Genomic DNA, 17,216 nt, shown 5'->3' on the forward strand with positions numbered 1-17,216 from the left:
TTGAGCAGAAAGCATTTCTCAAACTCAGTAATCTGGAAGTAAGAAAAAGGAGGGGGTTACAAAATTCTACTTTATTCCTTCTCTCTTTGTAAATACATTGAAATGAATGGTTCCATTAAGGAGAAAAGGTGAAGGAGCCCAAGGCTCACATTCTGACAAGCATTTCACAGCATTTCCCCCAGGGCTGTATGATCAGTAAGCCTTCACAGCATTACAAAGGCACAGAGAGTAGGGAAGCAACACCAAACAAAGAGCTAAGGAAATACAAGGCTTTGCATGCTATTCATCCATTCTTCATTTTCAATTTCTCTTCCATGTAGTTGCTCCTTAAGAGCCAATCTGCCTGATGACTGCCTTCAGTGAGTTTAAATTTACCACAGCTTTAAGTATAGAAGCAAAAGACAAAAAACCCTGATAAACTACCAAGGAGAGAAAAACCACATAATTTAACAGAAAGATCTCTGAGACCAGACATCCATCTCTTCAATGAACTGTACTTCCCTGCTAGTCTCTAGATTTCCTTTGCACCAGTGGACAATGGTATCTTTACATGCTTCATTTCAAAGGTTCATTGAAAAATGCCACCAAAATTTCAGCTGATCTCAGCACCATTCCAAAAGACAGTCAGATAACACCTAGCTGGAGTTTGGATGCAGTTTTTTAAACGAGAAATTAAAACTTCAGACACAGTCCATCTTTTAAATCATTTATTTCAGTAGGAAAGATTTTTGAAACCTGTTCTTAAATTCAATTAAACTAGCTTATGCAAACACACAGTTTTCACACACACACACACACAGAACAAAGTATTAAAAAAGGTGAAGGAAGAGGCTTGAGGACAGCCAAACTGCACATCACTCAGAGAGATCATAGTGCAATCCCTCCATCCCTGGAATGCCTCACACCAGCAGGGAACATTAAAAATGGCTTGTGTTTACTGCATGACACCTTGATCCCCCTTCCAAGGATGGCTGGTCCTTACAGGATAATTATAAAACACTTCCATGTTTCCTGGTGCTTCTCCCACTCCAGTACAGTAGTTTTTGAGTGGATACACTCCTGCACACAAGGAGCCAGAAGTGCCAGTAAACCAGGCACCCCAGAACCCTTTATTTCAACATTGAATTGATTTACACTGCTTGCCTGCTTTGCAGTTTCAGCTGTGAACAGCTTTGGAATGGTAAGAAATTACTTCAGCAAATACACATGAAGGCCAGAACCCACCCAAATAAAGAGAAATAATAATAATCAAACACACAAAGGAAACAGAGTATTTATGGTGGTTTTAGTCACTCAAGAGCAAGACCAGGCTACCAGCCAGAACTGTGCCATGATCTGCAGGAATTTGCATTTCACTACATTTTATACACCTTCTTTTCCTTAGCAACTCAGTTACTTGGAGAAAACTTGTCAGCTCAGCTCTGCAACAGCCAGAGCTACACCAAGTAATTTGTATTTTCCCTTCTGAATTTTCTGCTCTCTCTGAGTATTCTTAGAAAGAGGAAGATTAATTTTCAAATTAGCCTTGCAACATCTGAATTTACAAAAAGACTATAGTAAAACTGCTGTGTTTTTATAAGGATATATTTCAGGAAAACAAATATTTACTTGCTTAAGAACAACACATTCTTTCTTTCATTTCCCCTTCCAAAGCTTCTGAAGTCTTTGCTGCTAAAACAGTCTCTAGCAGTTGTTTCAGTGAAGGACAGTGCTCCCTACACAGTGTTGGCACCAGAAATACAACATACAAAACTGAGCTTTTGGGATATTAAGATTTAGCTAAGCCTCCTCTTTCCCCAAACAGTTTTCTCCTGTGGTGTTTATTTATAACAAAAAGCCTGCAAGATAAATTGTCTCCTAAGAATGCTCCTCAGTGTTTGTATCAAAGTGGGACAGACAAAAGCAAGCTCCTTTCTAACAATGTGAGCTCCTGAGCTCATGTGGTCTAGACCATGACTTGGACTATGCTCTTCATCTCCCCTCCTCACTAAATCTACTCAAGAGACATAACAAAATGAAAATAAGTTAATTTTTAAGAGGTCTGAGCTACTTCTGATAAAAGCTGAACAAGCCCAAGCTACCAGAAACCTCTGCATTTTTTCCTAAAAAGAGGCTATTCAAATACAGAAATAATACTAAAGCAACTCAAGCCACAGCTATTTTACACTGACCAAAACAAGTGACTGCTGCAGAAATGCAGTGGCTGTCAGGAATGTCACCCCTTGGAACACTGAGGACACAGCCTGCAAGTCTGCCATGGTGGGACTCACCACTGAAATAAAGGAATTGGTCTTCAAGTTCATAATAAGGCACTGACAGAAGTCCTGCTCCAATGCAAGCACTCACCCTCCTCATGTACTACAAATCAGAATGATGGTTTGTAAAGGAAGGGATAACCCCTAGCAAAGAATTCCATGTCCACTCACACAGATCTTTTGATGGCAACTTTCCCAAGCCAAACCACCTTATGAGCAAGCTGCTTTTAGAGAAAAATTAAAGGAAAAGGCTAATATTAAAGAATAATAACAAAACTTTCACAGCTGTCTCCTTGTAGGATGAACAATTCACTGATGGGATTTAGTACCAGCCTCGGGGTTTTTATACAGCAGGCAGCACTAAAAGCTGGCCATGAATAAGGTTGGAACTACTAGTGTTGGTGAGTTAGAATACCAAACAATTTAAAAGGACAAGTAATGAATAAAAAGGCCACTGACAGAGCCAGAAGAAAAAGCATCCCATGTTTTTTACCTTCATTTGGACAATATTTGTTACAGTTAATTAAAACCATAAGATCAACTTGCCTTTTGTCAAAAGAGACCTCTGCTTCTCATGTGCCTCAGCAGCACAAAACCCTGCAACTGCTTCTGCTGGGAGAGAGAGATTTGCTGTCACCATGTGTTAGGTCTGATACCAATAGAGGAGAAGTGTTGAAAATACTGAATGCAAATACAGGAGGCTGATGTTGCAAGAAGCATCAAATTTGATTAATTTATTCCTAGTGAGGAGTAGATAACTAATAAAACCCTGCTGTGATTTTTTTATGCTTCCTTTTGTTTCCAATATGTTTTCCAATGTGCATGCTTCTCTAAACATGATTTTAAAGCAGGGTGCTAAAGCTCATTCATTAAGTATTTAGGTGACTCATTTAGTATTTGTAGTTTTAATGCCTATAATGTGCACCTAAATACTTATTGAATCATAACAGCTTGAGTAATACTCCTCTGGCATAAAACAGACATCTAAAAATGAAAAAGTGTCTGAGCTGAGCTATGTTTATTCAAACTACCAGAATGTTTTAAAAATAAAAGTTATAAAAATTATTTGCTTTAAAGGGCACTGGAATAGAAATCAGGTTTGAAAATCCTAGCCAAAAGTAGCAGAGATTAATTAGATAAAAGTTAACACTAAGCAGTGCACTGTAATATATTTTAATGCAATGCACCAATTTCATAAACCAGACATTCCCTGTTGTTTAATCTTTGCCAAAATTTTTAGTTAGCTAAAAGGTTGGTTATCAGTCAGCAGATAATTTATATTCATATTTGGACTCGTGCTAGAAGAGCTACTCTAAATAATTTTTGCTCAAATACAGCCAAAACTAGGAATTGCAAGGGGCATCTTTAGCTTCAAAATCAAAACATTAAGGGATAAAGTGACAAATAGTAGCTGAAGTGATTTAGCACTTATTAACAAGATAAACAATTAGAGCAAGACATTAAAAAAGAAAATCAAAGAGAAACTGCCAACTGTCTGAAGCAGTCTGGGTGACAGCCTTACCTGAACACCATGAGCTCGCTGCTCTCCTTGTTTTCTCAGCAATACTTTCAGTTATTTAACTTTTTTAACTCCTTTTTTTTAAAGAAAGAGCATTAGTACATTCTTTACAGTGTGTCATTTAACTTGTCTGAGTCTTTCCACAGCTTAGCTGAGGCAGCTCTCCCTGAGGGAGCAAACCCAGCACCTCTTTGTGAGCACCATTTAGCTCAAGCTCTAGAAATGTCGGTGTCTGTGCAGGACTACCTGGCCATAAACAAAGGGAAAGTTCTGAACTACTCACTGTGACAAGTGCCAAAAATACTTCCTGTGTTGTCATTACTCACTCCAGTTATTCTGGCTACACATTTAAAGAAACTCCTCCCATAATATTCAATCTCTCCCACAAAAAACCAGCAGATCTGAGGGCAGAGAACAAGGAAGAGTAGGAGGCCCAAGGACAATGAAAGCTGGTAACAGCAATTCATTAAAGGATAATTTGTGAATTCTTTTCCCCACCATCCTCCTACCATAAAAACTTAACTGAAAACAGCTGGAAAAATGCAAAAATCCAGTGATAAATGACACATCCTGACCTGGCTCTGTCCTTAGCAAAGCTGAGGGCTGTCAGGCTGTGGCTCCCAGTTGCATCTTTCCTTTCACTAACAAAAGAACAGACACAGTTATGCTGCAATGAACCTAGAATAGCTTATTTAAAAATTCAAAATCCACAGGTTATTATCCACAATGCATAAAAAAAAGGACACAAATTGTTAAAAAAACCTACAGTCTAAAACCTAAAAAAAACCGAACAGTCATTGAGAAGAAATACACATTAGGTAAGTTTGAAAACGGAAAAAACCCAAACTCAAGTTGTGCAAAGTCTACTAAAGTAACACTGCTGGCTGTCAGGATGTTGTCTTTACTATACACCCAAAGTGGGTAAATCTGGGAGATGTGTGAATTGCAGAAGGATTCAGCACAAGAAACCCCTTCCTAAAATTCATGACTTCAGAACAGACTTCATTCCCCACATAAAGAAACAGCAACAAAAGAACTGCAAGGGGAGCCAAATTCTCATAGTCCTTGTGGTGTAATTCCAACAGAAGCATCCTTCTACTGTTTTTCTTTCTACCAAGAGCCAATTCAGAACAATTCTTGGAAACATAAACCACCCTATTAACCTTTACATTACAAGTGGTTGGGGTTTGTGTGTTTTGTTTTGTTTACTGTGAGACTGGATTACCTTTCCTTTTGCCTGCCAGAAATCAAAAATTAATCATTTCCATTACACGATTAATTTGACTCTGGAAAAAAAACCCCTCAAATGTGAATTTATAGGCTTCTACTCAGATGCAATAAACAAACTATACATTTTCAAAATAACAACTACTAGTAGAAACCTTTATTAGATAGTCAGAGAACTCTGAAACAGACTGGTAGGTAGCTTGTTTCTGTTTAAAAAGGAGAATTCATGGCGGAATCTGCAAGCATATTTACGGTCACTAAACCACAATGTCAATGGAACAGTTACTACTTTTTCACAGACTTCAAAGCTCCAATATCAGAGTCATATTTTGGACAATGTTTCCTTGCTTTACAAATATCATATTTTTGAAGATTAAAGAGAGACCAATCATCCAGGAAACTAGGTGACGTCAAGGAAACCCCAATAAAGCAAGAATCAAAGTCTTAAGCATCAAACACACACATAAAGCACAGCTCCCTTTTTACAACCATTATGTTTTTCTCTGTGAGTAATTTCAGTGACCAAGAATGATTCCTGTCAAGGATGGAATTTTGATGGCCCCACACTTTTTCTCTCCTTAGGTTATCCTACCTTCTAATAAATTAGCAAATTGCCTGAAGATCAAAAGAGCTCCTGTATGTAAGGTCTGCTTTAGGCCATGTTATCAACACCACACAACGTCAACTACTTTGACCGAGACAGATACTAAAATCAATTATTGCCAAATGAGAACATGAAAGCTTGAAATTGTGCCTCTATCTTTTTAAAATGTCCATCTGAAGTGATATTATGAAACACCACACACTAACAGTGGTCCCTAACTGATAATTAGCAGATACCCAAAGTCAAACATCTCAGTGAGCTGTACCCAGGTGTTGGTGTTTTGTCATTCAGCTTTTCTGTGAAGGAGTCACAGGCATAGAAACACATGGGATGAAAACACTCAGTTCTGACCCAACAGTGCTTTCAGTTTTGTCTCATACACACACCCCCCTGACTGCCCCAAACATGTGTTTTTCACCAGGAATTAGGGCTAAACGTACCAAACTGATTTTTGGCTCAGCTCTGTGCCCCTGTTGGAGTCTGGCTCCCATACAGGACCAAGGTTTGTAAGCTCAGTGCTGCTCTGAACTTGCAGTTGTGTTGCCTTTCTTACAGGTCTGAGAGAAATAACACTGCTCCAGGCCATGTGGCTGGGACAAGCTCCCCTCCAGGACTCCTGGGAAGGCCTAAACAACATCTCCAGAACATGTAGTACCTTTTACCTGGTTCATACACAGCTTTTGATACAACTCTTAAATACCAGTTTACTTGTTTTCTTAAGAATGCCTAAAAAGGTGAGTTATTTTCAAAATTAGTATAAAGTTAAAAGAAACTCAAAACTAGCTACAATCTAACTCAAGCACAGCACCGCCAGAAGTTTCACACACACTATTTGGTGTTTCATGTTGTTTTTCCTTTCACTCTTTAAGGCAGTGGTTTCCACAGGTCAGTTCTCAGAACATAATGAAGCATGGTCCATGGCAATTCATGTTGCAACTCCATTTTTAATTTGGGGGACTCCACTCCCCAACCTTTAGTGGTTTTGTTCAGGGCTCCAGAGTTCAGAGATCGAGTTGACAGGTTCTGTTCTGGCACAGAATACAGCTGGCACATTTTTCATTAGGACCTTGTTCTCAATTATGAGATGGTTCACATTGTCCTTTTTTATTGTTTTGAATTTGCCTGTTATTCAAAGGTCATCAAGTTGGCAGGAACCTGAAAACAAAAATATAAATGATAGAAGAATTTACTGCAGGTAGTAGTTACTTGCATTCAACTGTTTCATAGACTAGACACCTTGTTGAAATGCACATCATTCTGTCTTCAAAAAAAGGGAGAAGGAATGCAACTATCATCCAGCAGGAAAAATATACTTAGAGGTGCAGAAACCCCAGGTATAATAAAAATATTAAACTCCTGTGAGGGTGACAATTTTCTTATATGGTTGTAGAACTTCTTAATTTTGATGACATTTAAGATTTGTCATCAAAACAACCTTAACATGATCAATCTCAGCTCTGCTAGACAAGGAGAACCCTCTCACCTGAGCCCCAGCTAGAAAATTCTTGGCACACAGATCAGTGATTGATGTAGGCCCCTTGGTCTTTTTAAAACTAATAAAAAAAAAAAGGCATAAACAATTCTTTGGTTTTTCCCATACCAAACCTGAATGCCTGTTGCAGCTTTTACTTATGAAGAGATTAAAGCTAATGTTTGTAATATATTATTTTATATCCTCATTTTCCCTCCACCAGGAATCTGTCTGACACAAACATCTCTCATTTAGTCAGGTTATTGAAGAGCCACCACATTCCTGACAACTGTCAATAAATAGTCAGTTTGGTCAGATATGAATCAAGCATTTCTTGCACTGCATTTACCATTTACCTGCAGAAGCAAGAACGCTCAACTGGGCTAAAGCTGCACCAATAAAATCACAAATAGTATCTATTAAAATAGTTCTTACTGTTATTCAGCTATTACTATTAAACAGACTAGGTGTTTATATTCCATTGAAAACACATCTGAACATCCAATTTTTCTAAGGCAGTTACACTGTTAACAGTATTGCCAACCCTTACTGAACCAGAGCTGTCTTTAGAGGACAGTTTTTCACCACTTACTTGCAAACTCTTTGCCACTATTTGCTACCTTCCCCACTTTCTCCAGCCAGGAACACAATTTCTCTCCTTTGCACTGTCTCAAATACCTCCACGGGAGCTTCTGCAACCCTCCTTACTTCTTAAGATCTCTCTCAGAGGCAGAATTGAACAAGAAAGCACAGAAGGATAAGGAAAAGCCTTTTTGTTTCCCCATGAAATTCAGTAGGATTTCTGCTCTGGCAACTCCATAAACAAATGTGCAAAGAGAAGGAAGAGTTCAGGGAGACAAAGTAACTTAAAAAGGATTTTGCTGATGAAAAAGGTCAGGAAGAATTTATACAACAACTGCATTTAATAGGGGTTGGAGTTTTATCTTCCTTTTTGATTAATAGAAAATGCTACTTTTGCTTTCGAAGACTGGAAAATGTACCAAGGGCTAAATTACTTTCTGTACATTTTAGGAATACAAAATACAAACACAGCAGAAAATGTGCGTGCCCATGACCTGAAAAAAGGCATTTCAGGAGACTTATCTGGAATTGATATTGAATGCTGCAGATATTGAATGCAGCTTTTTATATAATTGTGCAATAACCTTTCTCAAATGGGCAAGACAAAAATAGTGCACTCAGATATTTTAGAGCATTCCTTGCATTTCCCCAATTGCTGTAAATAAGTCTCAAGGTAGCCCCAAATCTTTCCTCATTACTCCAGAAGCTGTGAGGACTTGTTTGCAAAGGGCCAAACAGAAAAGCCAAGGGAAATCCATCAGCACATGAAAGGGGTGGACAGGCTGCTCAGGGAACACACAGAGCCCTCAGTGACAGCTTGGTCACCTCGAAGATCCATCACTTCTGAGCTCTTAAAAGCTCATTTCATTTAATTTCACTGCCTTGCTCTCACCTGTTGTCTGTTGCTTTGGCAGGCAGCACTCAGGTGTTTAAACCAGAGCATTGCATTCATTCTGTTTCCAGCTTGAAATTTATACGAATTTCCTAAGAAAGAGAAAAAAAAAGAACTGATGAAGAAACGTCAACAGTGCTCTTTTTTAAACACTTAAATCCTACCCATATTGAAATACCTCTAAATTGAAATATTATGAGAAGATTTATTAATAGATGGTCCATATAACTTTACACTTTGTCTGGAATAGGTGCAATTGCTCGACCAATTGAAGAGAAGTTTCAGCTTTCCTCTCTTCCTTTCCAACATTCTAGATTTCAACTAATGCCTGTCTCAACTAGGAAAGAACAAAATATCCCTTAAAACAGAAGTGGTTTTGTTCACTGCCATTACTGTAACTGCTTTATAATATCATGATTTTTTTAACCAAGTGCAAGGTATCACTGAAATGCACCCTGGAAAGCTACATTTGAAAATATCAGAAAATCAGTCTTAAATGTATTGATACATTTTAGACCAGGCTGGAGTTACACAGTGCTTGTTTGGGTTCAGGAAGGTCAAGTGTTAAAAAAACATTTCAGATTGCTGTTGCAGAGTTTAAGCTGACAAGCATTCACAATTTATACTTCATATCAGCAGTGCTAGGAGAGATGTTTGGAAATAAAATGTACTAAGACCTGAAGCAGACAAAGCAATAAATAATTTTAAGCTCCTTTATCAGAACTTCTAATAATGTTCTTTCTGCACAATTTGAAGTGCTGTGGAAAAGTAACATTTTCTTCAGAGTTTCAGCTGAAAGCAGCCACTGTGTTGGAGTAATGGAGATCCACAGGATTCTCCACATAACAGTCAAGATCTCTGAGGGTAACAGCACCCCATTTGAACAGATGGTTTGGGTTTTGGTTTTCACTTGGAGAGAAGGGACTCTCAAGCAGCTAGTGTTAGCTGAATCTTTTTTTTTTTAATTGTTACTTAGATTTCACACATGTGAAAATGCCTCTAAGTGTTCCAAATATATTTTAAAAGAATATAGATGAATACTTCCAATTAAAATCACATCTGGGGTTGGTAGGAGTTTGGAGAGTTCTTTCAACTCAGTGAGGACTCAGGATTCTCCATGGGCTGTTGCTCCCATGCATTCTAAAGGAGAAGATGACATGTTGGACAGCAGCTGAAACTGGAAGGATGTCACCTTTCACCTGCTGGTTTAGTGGCTGACAAATGACCTCAGCAGAGAAAAAAAGAAAATGTTTATTCTGTGCACTGCTTACCCTTCTCAGAATCAGTCAATAAGAAGAGATCTGGATGCTCAGGGTCATCTGCCATCATCACCATCCAGCCCACCACTGAGACACTCTTACTTGGTGTGGATTTGAACTGGAAACACAAACAGGAATGAAAATGGAATTAAAACAAGAGGCCAGATCGGCCAGAACAAGCACCCAGCAGGGCACTTCCTCGCACTGTTAAAGACTGGGTAACTTCAAACAAAGCAGAGCACTTCACAAGATTAAGAAAATTAACAAAGGTTTTATGAAATTAGTGCAAACAGAACTTAAAACAATATATTCAAAACAAATTAAAAGGAATATCACAATCTGCAAAAGCTTGTTAGACATCTAATGTGCACTGCATGATTACAGCAGCATTCCTCACCACATTAGTTCACATTTCAATGTACAGTATAGTTCTAAAGCATCAAGGGATCAGGGACACCTTTCTCCAGACCAGGGTGCTCCAAGCCCTGTCCAACCTGGCCTTGGACACTTCCAGGGATGGGGCAGCCACAGCTGCTCTGGGTATCCTGTGCCAGGGCTTTACCACCTCACAGGGAGGAATTTCTCCCTAATATCCCACCTAAACCTGTGAAACCATTGTCTAGGTAAGATTATCTGTCTGGGACCTGCATAACTGGCTGCATTTTAAACACTAGTTTAAAATCCATTAGAACTTGGAATGAACAAATGTTAGAACAGAAACTGAAAGAAAAAATATTTAAACCAAGTTCAAACTAGTTTAAGAGTCCAGGCTCTTTGTATACACACACTAAAGTATCTCAGAGAGGTGGACAGATGTGGTAAAGCCTCAGAAGAGGAGCAGGTAAATGATAAAGCTCTATCAGATAAGATTTCAATTACAGTGAGGGCTGTAACTCTTTTTCAAACAGCAACTGAAATTTCTTTGAGGAGGCAGTAAGTAGTGTCAGTCTGAAGTAAAAATTATGGCATTTTATCTGAAAGAAGTAATAAACACAAGGAAAGATAATAAAGTTAAGGATACAGCTCAAAATTCTTTAAAAAAAGGAAGTGTATATAAAAGATTTGTTATGGACTCACTGACAACACTGCCTCAAAAAGTATGATGACATAAAACTAAAAAAGGACCTACAAAATGCAAACTTCCAAGTAGTCCTAAAGCATTAATAGGTCTTTTTCACAGAGGTGGAAATTTGAGACACAAAGCAGTTTTAATGGATTATAGATCAAAACGTACCTTTTGAACAACACTTATTTCCAGAGTTTCATAGAAACAGCACATTAGGTTTCCTATCTTAGTTGTATGTCCCAACAGGTATCCAGTATGTGACACTGCCATGCAATCCAAAGTGCCAGAGCTCCCTCCCTTTTCTTTTCACCCCAAACCATCAGTTAATCACAGTGCTTCTCCATAAAATGAAAAGCTCCACACAAGGAAAGTGTTTCCTGCCAGCATCAATCCATCATCTCTAGAAACACATGTCAGCCTTCCATCCCTGTGCTCAGCTGGATTTGTATTCCATGTTTACACAGTCCCCAGGGCAGCTCATTCTCTGCTGATGCACAGAGTCTTGCTAACAGCAAGTCTGCTTTGTTAACATGAAGGGAATGAAAGCTTCATTGTAATTTAATGTTCCTGGTTCCTATTTGCTTTTTGTAATACAGGCCACTGGAATGACTCTTATTATACACATGGAAAACTGCACAGCTCTGGCACTAGGCTTCACATAATTGATTTTTGCTGTTATTGTTGTTGTTCCGAGCTCAAAGGCTTTTACAAGTAAATCTTTGAATCAAAAACTCTGAATTAATATGTGAACAGACTTTTCACTCTAACATTTTGGCACCTACAAATCTCCTCCTCTACATCTCCTGTTGAGATTCTACAGATTTATAATATTCAAATAATTTTTTTTGTGGCTGAACATCCTTCCCAGAATGACAGCATTTTTCATCAGGGTATTTCGGTGAAATGCCTGAGCCACAAATACCAAGTTTTCTACCCTAAAAACAAATCCATCTAATTTTGATTATAGCATGCAATGGAAGGCTTAGAACTAATGAGGGTTTGTGCTGAAGCATGAAGCATAAAAAGTCTCTGTTGCTTTTCAAGCACCTACAAACACAGAAAGATCTCTCATGCATGCTATGTTGTCACAGAAACTGGCAAGGCTCTCAGTCCAATCACTATAAACAGTTCTTTTACAGGTGTATTTTTCAAAGTGCTTATTTGATGTCTAAGTTCAAGTGGCTATTCTTACTGTTGCCCTTTTCTAAATGTGCACAAGTGCTGCAGTTTTTCACAGAGGCTTCTCTGTGAGCTCCATTTCAGCATACAAGATAAAACCATTGTCCACACATTCCTCTCAGATTGTGCTGAACTAAATTTCTGGGCTCTTGAGTTCACATGCTTATTTACAGACAATTCTCCATTACTGTAGTAATAACTGAAACCTGTTCATTATTTAAACTCAAAGCTGATTTTATGCTGTTACTCTTAGGAGATGCAGCACACAATACTGAATGCACTCCTTGGCCTTCGACCACAGGCAGGAGAAGAGCTGCCTTGTCTGTGTCTAAAATGGAGGGGATTTCTTGCCCCTTTTGCTGAAATTACTCTGGGATTTTTATGAGGTAATTTTCCAAAGAGCTGGCTATTATAAGCTTGGAAGAGCTTTGAGTGTCGATGCATTCCAAGCTGCCTGGAGCAATTGCAGCAGCAGAATGGTCAAAAGCATGCCTGTAATCAAGACACGTTTACCCTGAGAGCTGCAGCCAGGAAACTTTATATAGCAGACTGAGCCTTTTGTTGCCAGGGTTCCTTTCCATGTCACAGAGGGCTTGAGAAAGGAAGCAGAAAAGACAGATGTTTAAATGGCTCCAGAAGATGCTTGGAATATTTTGCTGAGGTAAATCTCCAATGTATTAATTTTCGAAAAAGAAACCTGCTCCAAAGTAGATGGCATCATCCTTTTTATCTGTAAGTAAAAAACCCCAAAGCCTAAATCTAGCCTTGGATCTCGTCATTGTGCAGAGTGAACCTCTTGGGAATATCACTGGACAGTATCTGGAGCATTTACTCATGCTCTTGCTATCTACGGATGATTGACCATCTGCAGTTCATTCTCTCCTGATAAACTTTTCCTGAAAATGCAACCAAACGTGAACTGAAGCATGATCCTTGACAAGCCACCTCCACAGACTCCAGAACCAAAGCTGAGGCTCTGTACAATGAATCTGCAGTGAAATAGATGGAAACCTATGCCATGAACACAGGCAGAGCAGCTGTACAAGTTACTGACCACCTATTATTAGCCTGTTTAATGGAGTGGAATCCAGCAACCAATCCCTCTGTCTCAACAGCAGTTACCAGGTATCCCACTCTAATTTCAAAATAAAGGTCATGCTCTGTGATAATAACAACCTCTGAAGCAGAGGTTTGCTGTGACTACTCACTGCAAATTATTTGTTTAAATAAAAGAAAACCCAAACTGTAGTAAACAGTTATTACAATAGATAAACCTCAACTGCACCTGGGAAACCAATCAGAGGCTGAGCTCCACAACAGGCTTGGCATCCACAAACAGAACAGAGCCTGTCTGCTGCCCTAAAAAGCTGAAAGCAAGACATGAGCTGTGTACAGGCTGTGCTGGACAGTTCAGGCCAACTTCATAGAGCCAGCTATTAAAAAGGAATTAATGTTCTTCAGCAGTCATTGCTTTCGACTACCACTCCTCTTCCTCTTCCTGGGAATTGCCTTGCTCAAACTCCTCTCATTATCTGCAAACCATGAGGCTGGTAGGCTCCAGATGGGAAATCCTGGACCCCAACACCTCCTCACCTCTGTTTGCAAACTTTCTCAGTGGTTTGCTGGAACAACAAACCACTTTTTTCCCTCTTGAAGAAAGAAACATGAGCACACAAGCAAGTGAGACAGATTTTGGCTTCTTAAGCCTCTCTTCACCAGCAGTTTAGATGTTGTAGGTACCACAACATATCAGAGACTCAGAGAATATCAGAAGTCAATTCAAGAGGTTTAGAAAACAATCTCTGAAAGAGCACTGTAAATGTATGTGACTGTATTTCCAGGCAAAGTAAAGGCTTTTACAGGAACAGGGACTCAGAAGGATCAGGTACCAGCCTGTTTCTGTTTTTCTTTCATTTACTTTTGCTAAAGAAAGGGTAAGACTATCTAAATTATTGAAATTGTTATTCTGAAGGAAACAGGTAAACAATGCAAAATTTATATACTTAATTTCCAATCAATATAATTCCTTGCTAACTAATTTTTTCAAATTCTCTAAACCTGCATGCTATTTAGATTGTTTCCAAATGCTAACACAGAAGAGTGAAAAAGGTTCTGAATAAATAGATACAAGTCTTGTAAAATCCTCCATAATTTTGTAAAGAACAGTGAACCAGAGAGACTTACAAATACACATTCTATTCCTAAAAGAAAACAAAATGCAATTTTGGCACAAAGCCCAAAGGAATCACAGCAGTAACAGGAACACAAAGTCTGACATTACCACAAAAATTTCTTTTCCATTTCTCAGTGTTTCCAGAAAAAATAGGCAACTAGCTGTGAGTGACATAATGCCAACAAAAGTTCTCTTCTGGTTCCTTCTTTTTTTTAATACTTTGCATTTCTACTCATAAGAGCTTACAAGTCTGCTCTTCCCTTTTAATGAGGTGGAATCCTTCCCTAAAGTTTTCACTGAAGCCAGAAACAAATGCATCCAAACACATACACTTCTCCCAAGACACCCAGAAGACAGAAGGAGGTTGGCTAATGAACCTTCAGCCTGAAGGTTCAAATTAAGCAGGATCAGTTTCAATCTTACCTAAGCAAAGCTAGTAGGGGTGGATGGCCAAGAAACCACATAAATAGTTCTGAAAGTAATGAGCATTAGAATACTGTTTCCTAATGAACTTCCAATAAAAAGAGGGAAATAATCTCTTAGATTAAGGGAACTTTATACACAAACTTTCCACACAGCAACTTCAAATATGCAGGAGCCTGCAAACAAGAAATGTTAAGCTTCAAATCTCCACCCTCTGCACATAAAAATGTTAGAATAAGAAAACAGCATTTTGTACCACAATTCCCTTTACAAGGATCCCAAAAGCAGAACTCATTCTGCAAAATCCCATAAGCTCTATGCAAAGCAAGTGTTCTACAGTGAGGGATGGCATAAATTAACCTGAAACATCCACCAAGGCAACCAAGTCATGATTCTGAGCAGTGAATGAAGTCAGATTCAAGTATCTCAAATTTGACCCAGTTTCTTAAAATAATCATTACAATTAACTAGGGACATCAAATAGGAACAATGCACATCTTAACATCCATACAGAAAATCCTCTTGCTCCTTCCCCACACAAACAAAGCATTTTTAGCTTCTTTCAGATCAAGTTGCAGCAAATAAAAGGAACCCCAGCATCATCTGACACTGCAGCTCTCTGCTGAGCAGATGAAGTGTTTGGTACTCCACTGCAGTTAATGGCTTACAGGATTATACAGAAAAACCAAATGGTCTAATTTTACCACACAGAGGAAATCAGTACATGTTTAATTGTTCTATCTTGTGACTGCTCAATTTTCCCTCATCAGTGCTTGTTTGGATTTCAAACCGTGACAAACTTCTCCAAGACTGAAATCATCCAAAGACAGAGCTTTGAAAATGGACAGACCAATGACACAGTTCCTGTCCTGAAAGACCAGCAAAGTCAGAGACACATGGCAGATGCAAAGCAGATGTTCTTGGTGTAGCATACAAATGTAAATGATATTTCCCTGGGGTGTATCCATATGAGGTGACTGACTGACTGGGAGACAGGATAGTGCTGACTAGAAATCAGGCAAGGCATGAACTACTCTCAGTGTTTACATCAGGAAATCACATTTCAGTTTTGGCAGGTGATACTGGAACATGCCTGCTTTACATACATGTTTTCTCTCTGTAGCCTTCAGGGATTTTGCAGCGTAGTAGAAGAGTTGGGCTCCACACAGTGCTACCCAGTATTTTGTCCAAGATGCTACCTGCAGAGAAAACAAACAAACAAACAAACCTAGAAGTGCCATGGATAAGTGAAATGCTTCATAACACTGAGCTTTGAAAGAGGAGGCATCATCCTGCAAGAACATGAGAGCACTGACTGTCCAGCCAAGCATCAGCCATGTTTCCAAAGCTGCTGTTTGTTACTCATGCAGGCCTATGAATGCATGAAAACTCCAGAAAGCAGAAAGATCATGTGCCTTTCCTCTCTAATCTGACAAAAATGCTCTGCATCTTGCTCTATACTTCCTGCAATCCCTACAGAACACTTTGTGGAGTCAGAGTTCATCTGCCCCTTTCCTTTTCCATCTTAGGTGCTGCCATAAGGTATCCCCCATTGTCCTGAATATGCTGAATATTTTGATTTATAATTTATCATCATGTATTTGCAATGTAAATGCTAAGGGTGATCATCTATTGAATAATTGCTGGGATTTACCTACTGTTAAGGAAGACAAAACATGATTCTCTCCATTTTAAAGTCATCAGTAACTGTAGAAAATTTTATGCAGCATCCTCTTCTCTTCTACTTCTGGTTTATATGTATAGTCTTACAAAGTGAATAAATGCACCAAACAGAAGGACTGAAACTCTGGCAATGACCCTAAATCTTAATCAGCAAGGCAGAGGAGATCTTAGACACTTGAACTAGTTGCCCAATGGTCATTTTACTGTATTTATAACTGGGCAAAGGAAGAAGGTGAGAAAATTAATTTATTAAAAAAAAAAATCTTACTGTAGGTTTTTTGCCTTCTTTCAACAAAGTCTTCCTCCTGAGAACACCTTGAATAGTAACTGCTCCTGGATACAAATGAACAGCCAAATCTTCAGATTCTAGGGAGCTGAAAGGAGCATGTGAAGAGTTGTGTGAAAAAATATTTTTCCTAAAGTAAATTTCCAACCATTACCAAAAACTAATGCAAATACCTTCATTGTAATTTGAAAATGCCAACTCTCTATTTATTTGACTTCATTGTGGAAAAAGACTTTGGCTGTTACAAGGAATTGCTGTTGTGGAATTAACACTCGCAAGCAAAAGTGATCAGAAAAATTAATTAGCCAAGCAGGTAATCCTTAATTAAAAAAATTAAAACTCAAAACACAACTAAAAGACAAGAAAAATTAATTTTATAAAGTAAACATTTGAAGTACATTGGTAAAGTTGCTGTACGTGTTAAACCTCTCCTTCAGCCCTGGCAGGAAAGATTTGACTATTTTTTGGTTAGAAACACCAGAACCATTAGCACATCAAAAACAAAGCACAGCTCAAACATGCACAATCCTTAAAATATCTGAAAGCAAGGAGAGTGGGAGGGAGCAGGAATAAAGAGTAGAAACCCAAACCACAGCT

General features: G+C 38.6%; 1 protein-coding gene across 4 annotated transcripts in view; it reads right to left on the minus strand.

The window, feature by feature from the left end:
- Positions 1-225: 225 nt before the first annotated feature.
- The window catches only part of RALGPS2 (Ral GEF with PH domain and SH3 binding motif 2), a 114,156-nt gene continuing 97,165 nt past the window's right edge, over positions 226-17,216 (minus strand). For 3 of the 4 annotated variants that reach the window (XM_058809082.1, XM_058809083.1, XM_058809081.1), the window contains exons 16-20: positions 16,602-16,707; positions 15,757-15,849; positions 9,822-9,927; positions 8,551-8,642; positions 227-6,760 (exon numbers count right to left, since the gene is read on the minus strand). In XM_058809082.1, the coding sequence (XP_058665065.1) occupies positions 6,731-6,760; positions 8,551-8,642; positions 9,822-9,927; positions 15,757-15,849; positions 16,602-16,707 (427 nt within the window). In that variant the 3' untranslated portion in view covers positions 227-6,730. Of the gene's footprint in view, positions 6,761-8,550; positions 8,643-9,821; positions 9,928-15,756; positions 15,850-16,601; positions 16,708-17,216 lie in introns of all 4 variants that reach the window. The other variant, XM_058809084.1, reaches the window with a different exon arrangement.

Source organism: Ammospiza caudacuta, chromosome 7 (assembly GCF_027887145.1).
Source record: "Ammospiza caudacuta isolate bAmmCau1 chromosome 7, bAmmCau1.pri, whole genome shotgun sequence".
Lineage (NCBI taxonomy): Eukaryota > Metazoa > Chordata > Aves > Passeriformes > Passerellidae > Ammospiza > Ammospiza caudacuta.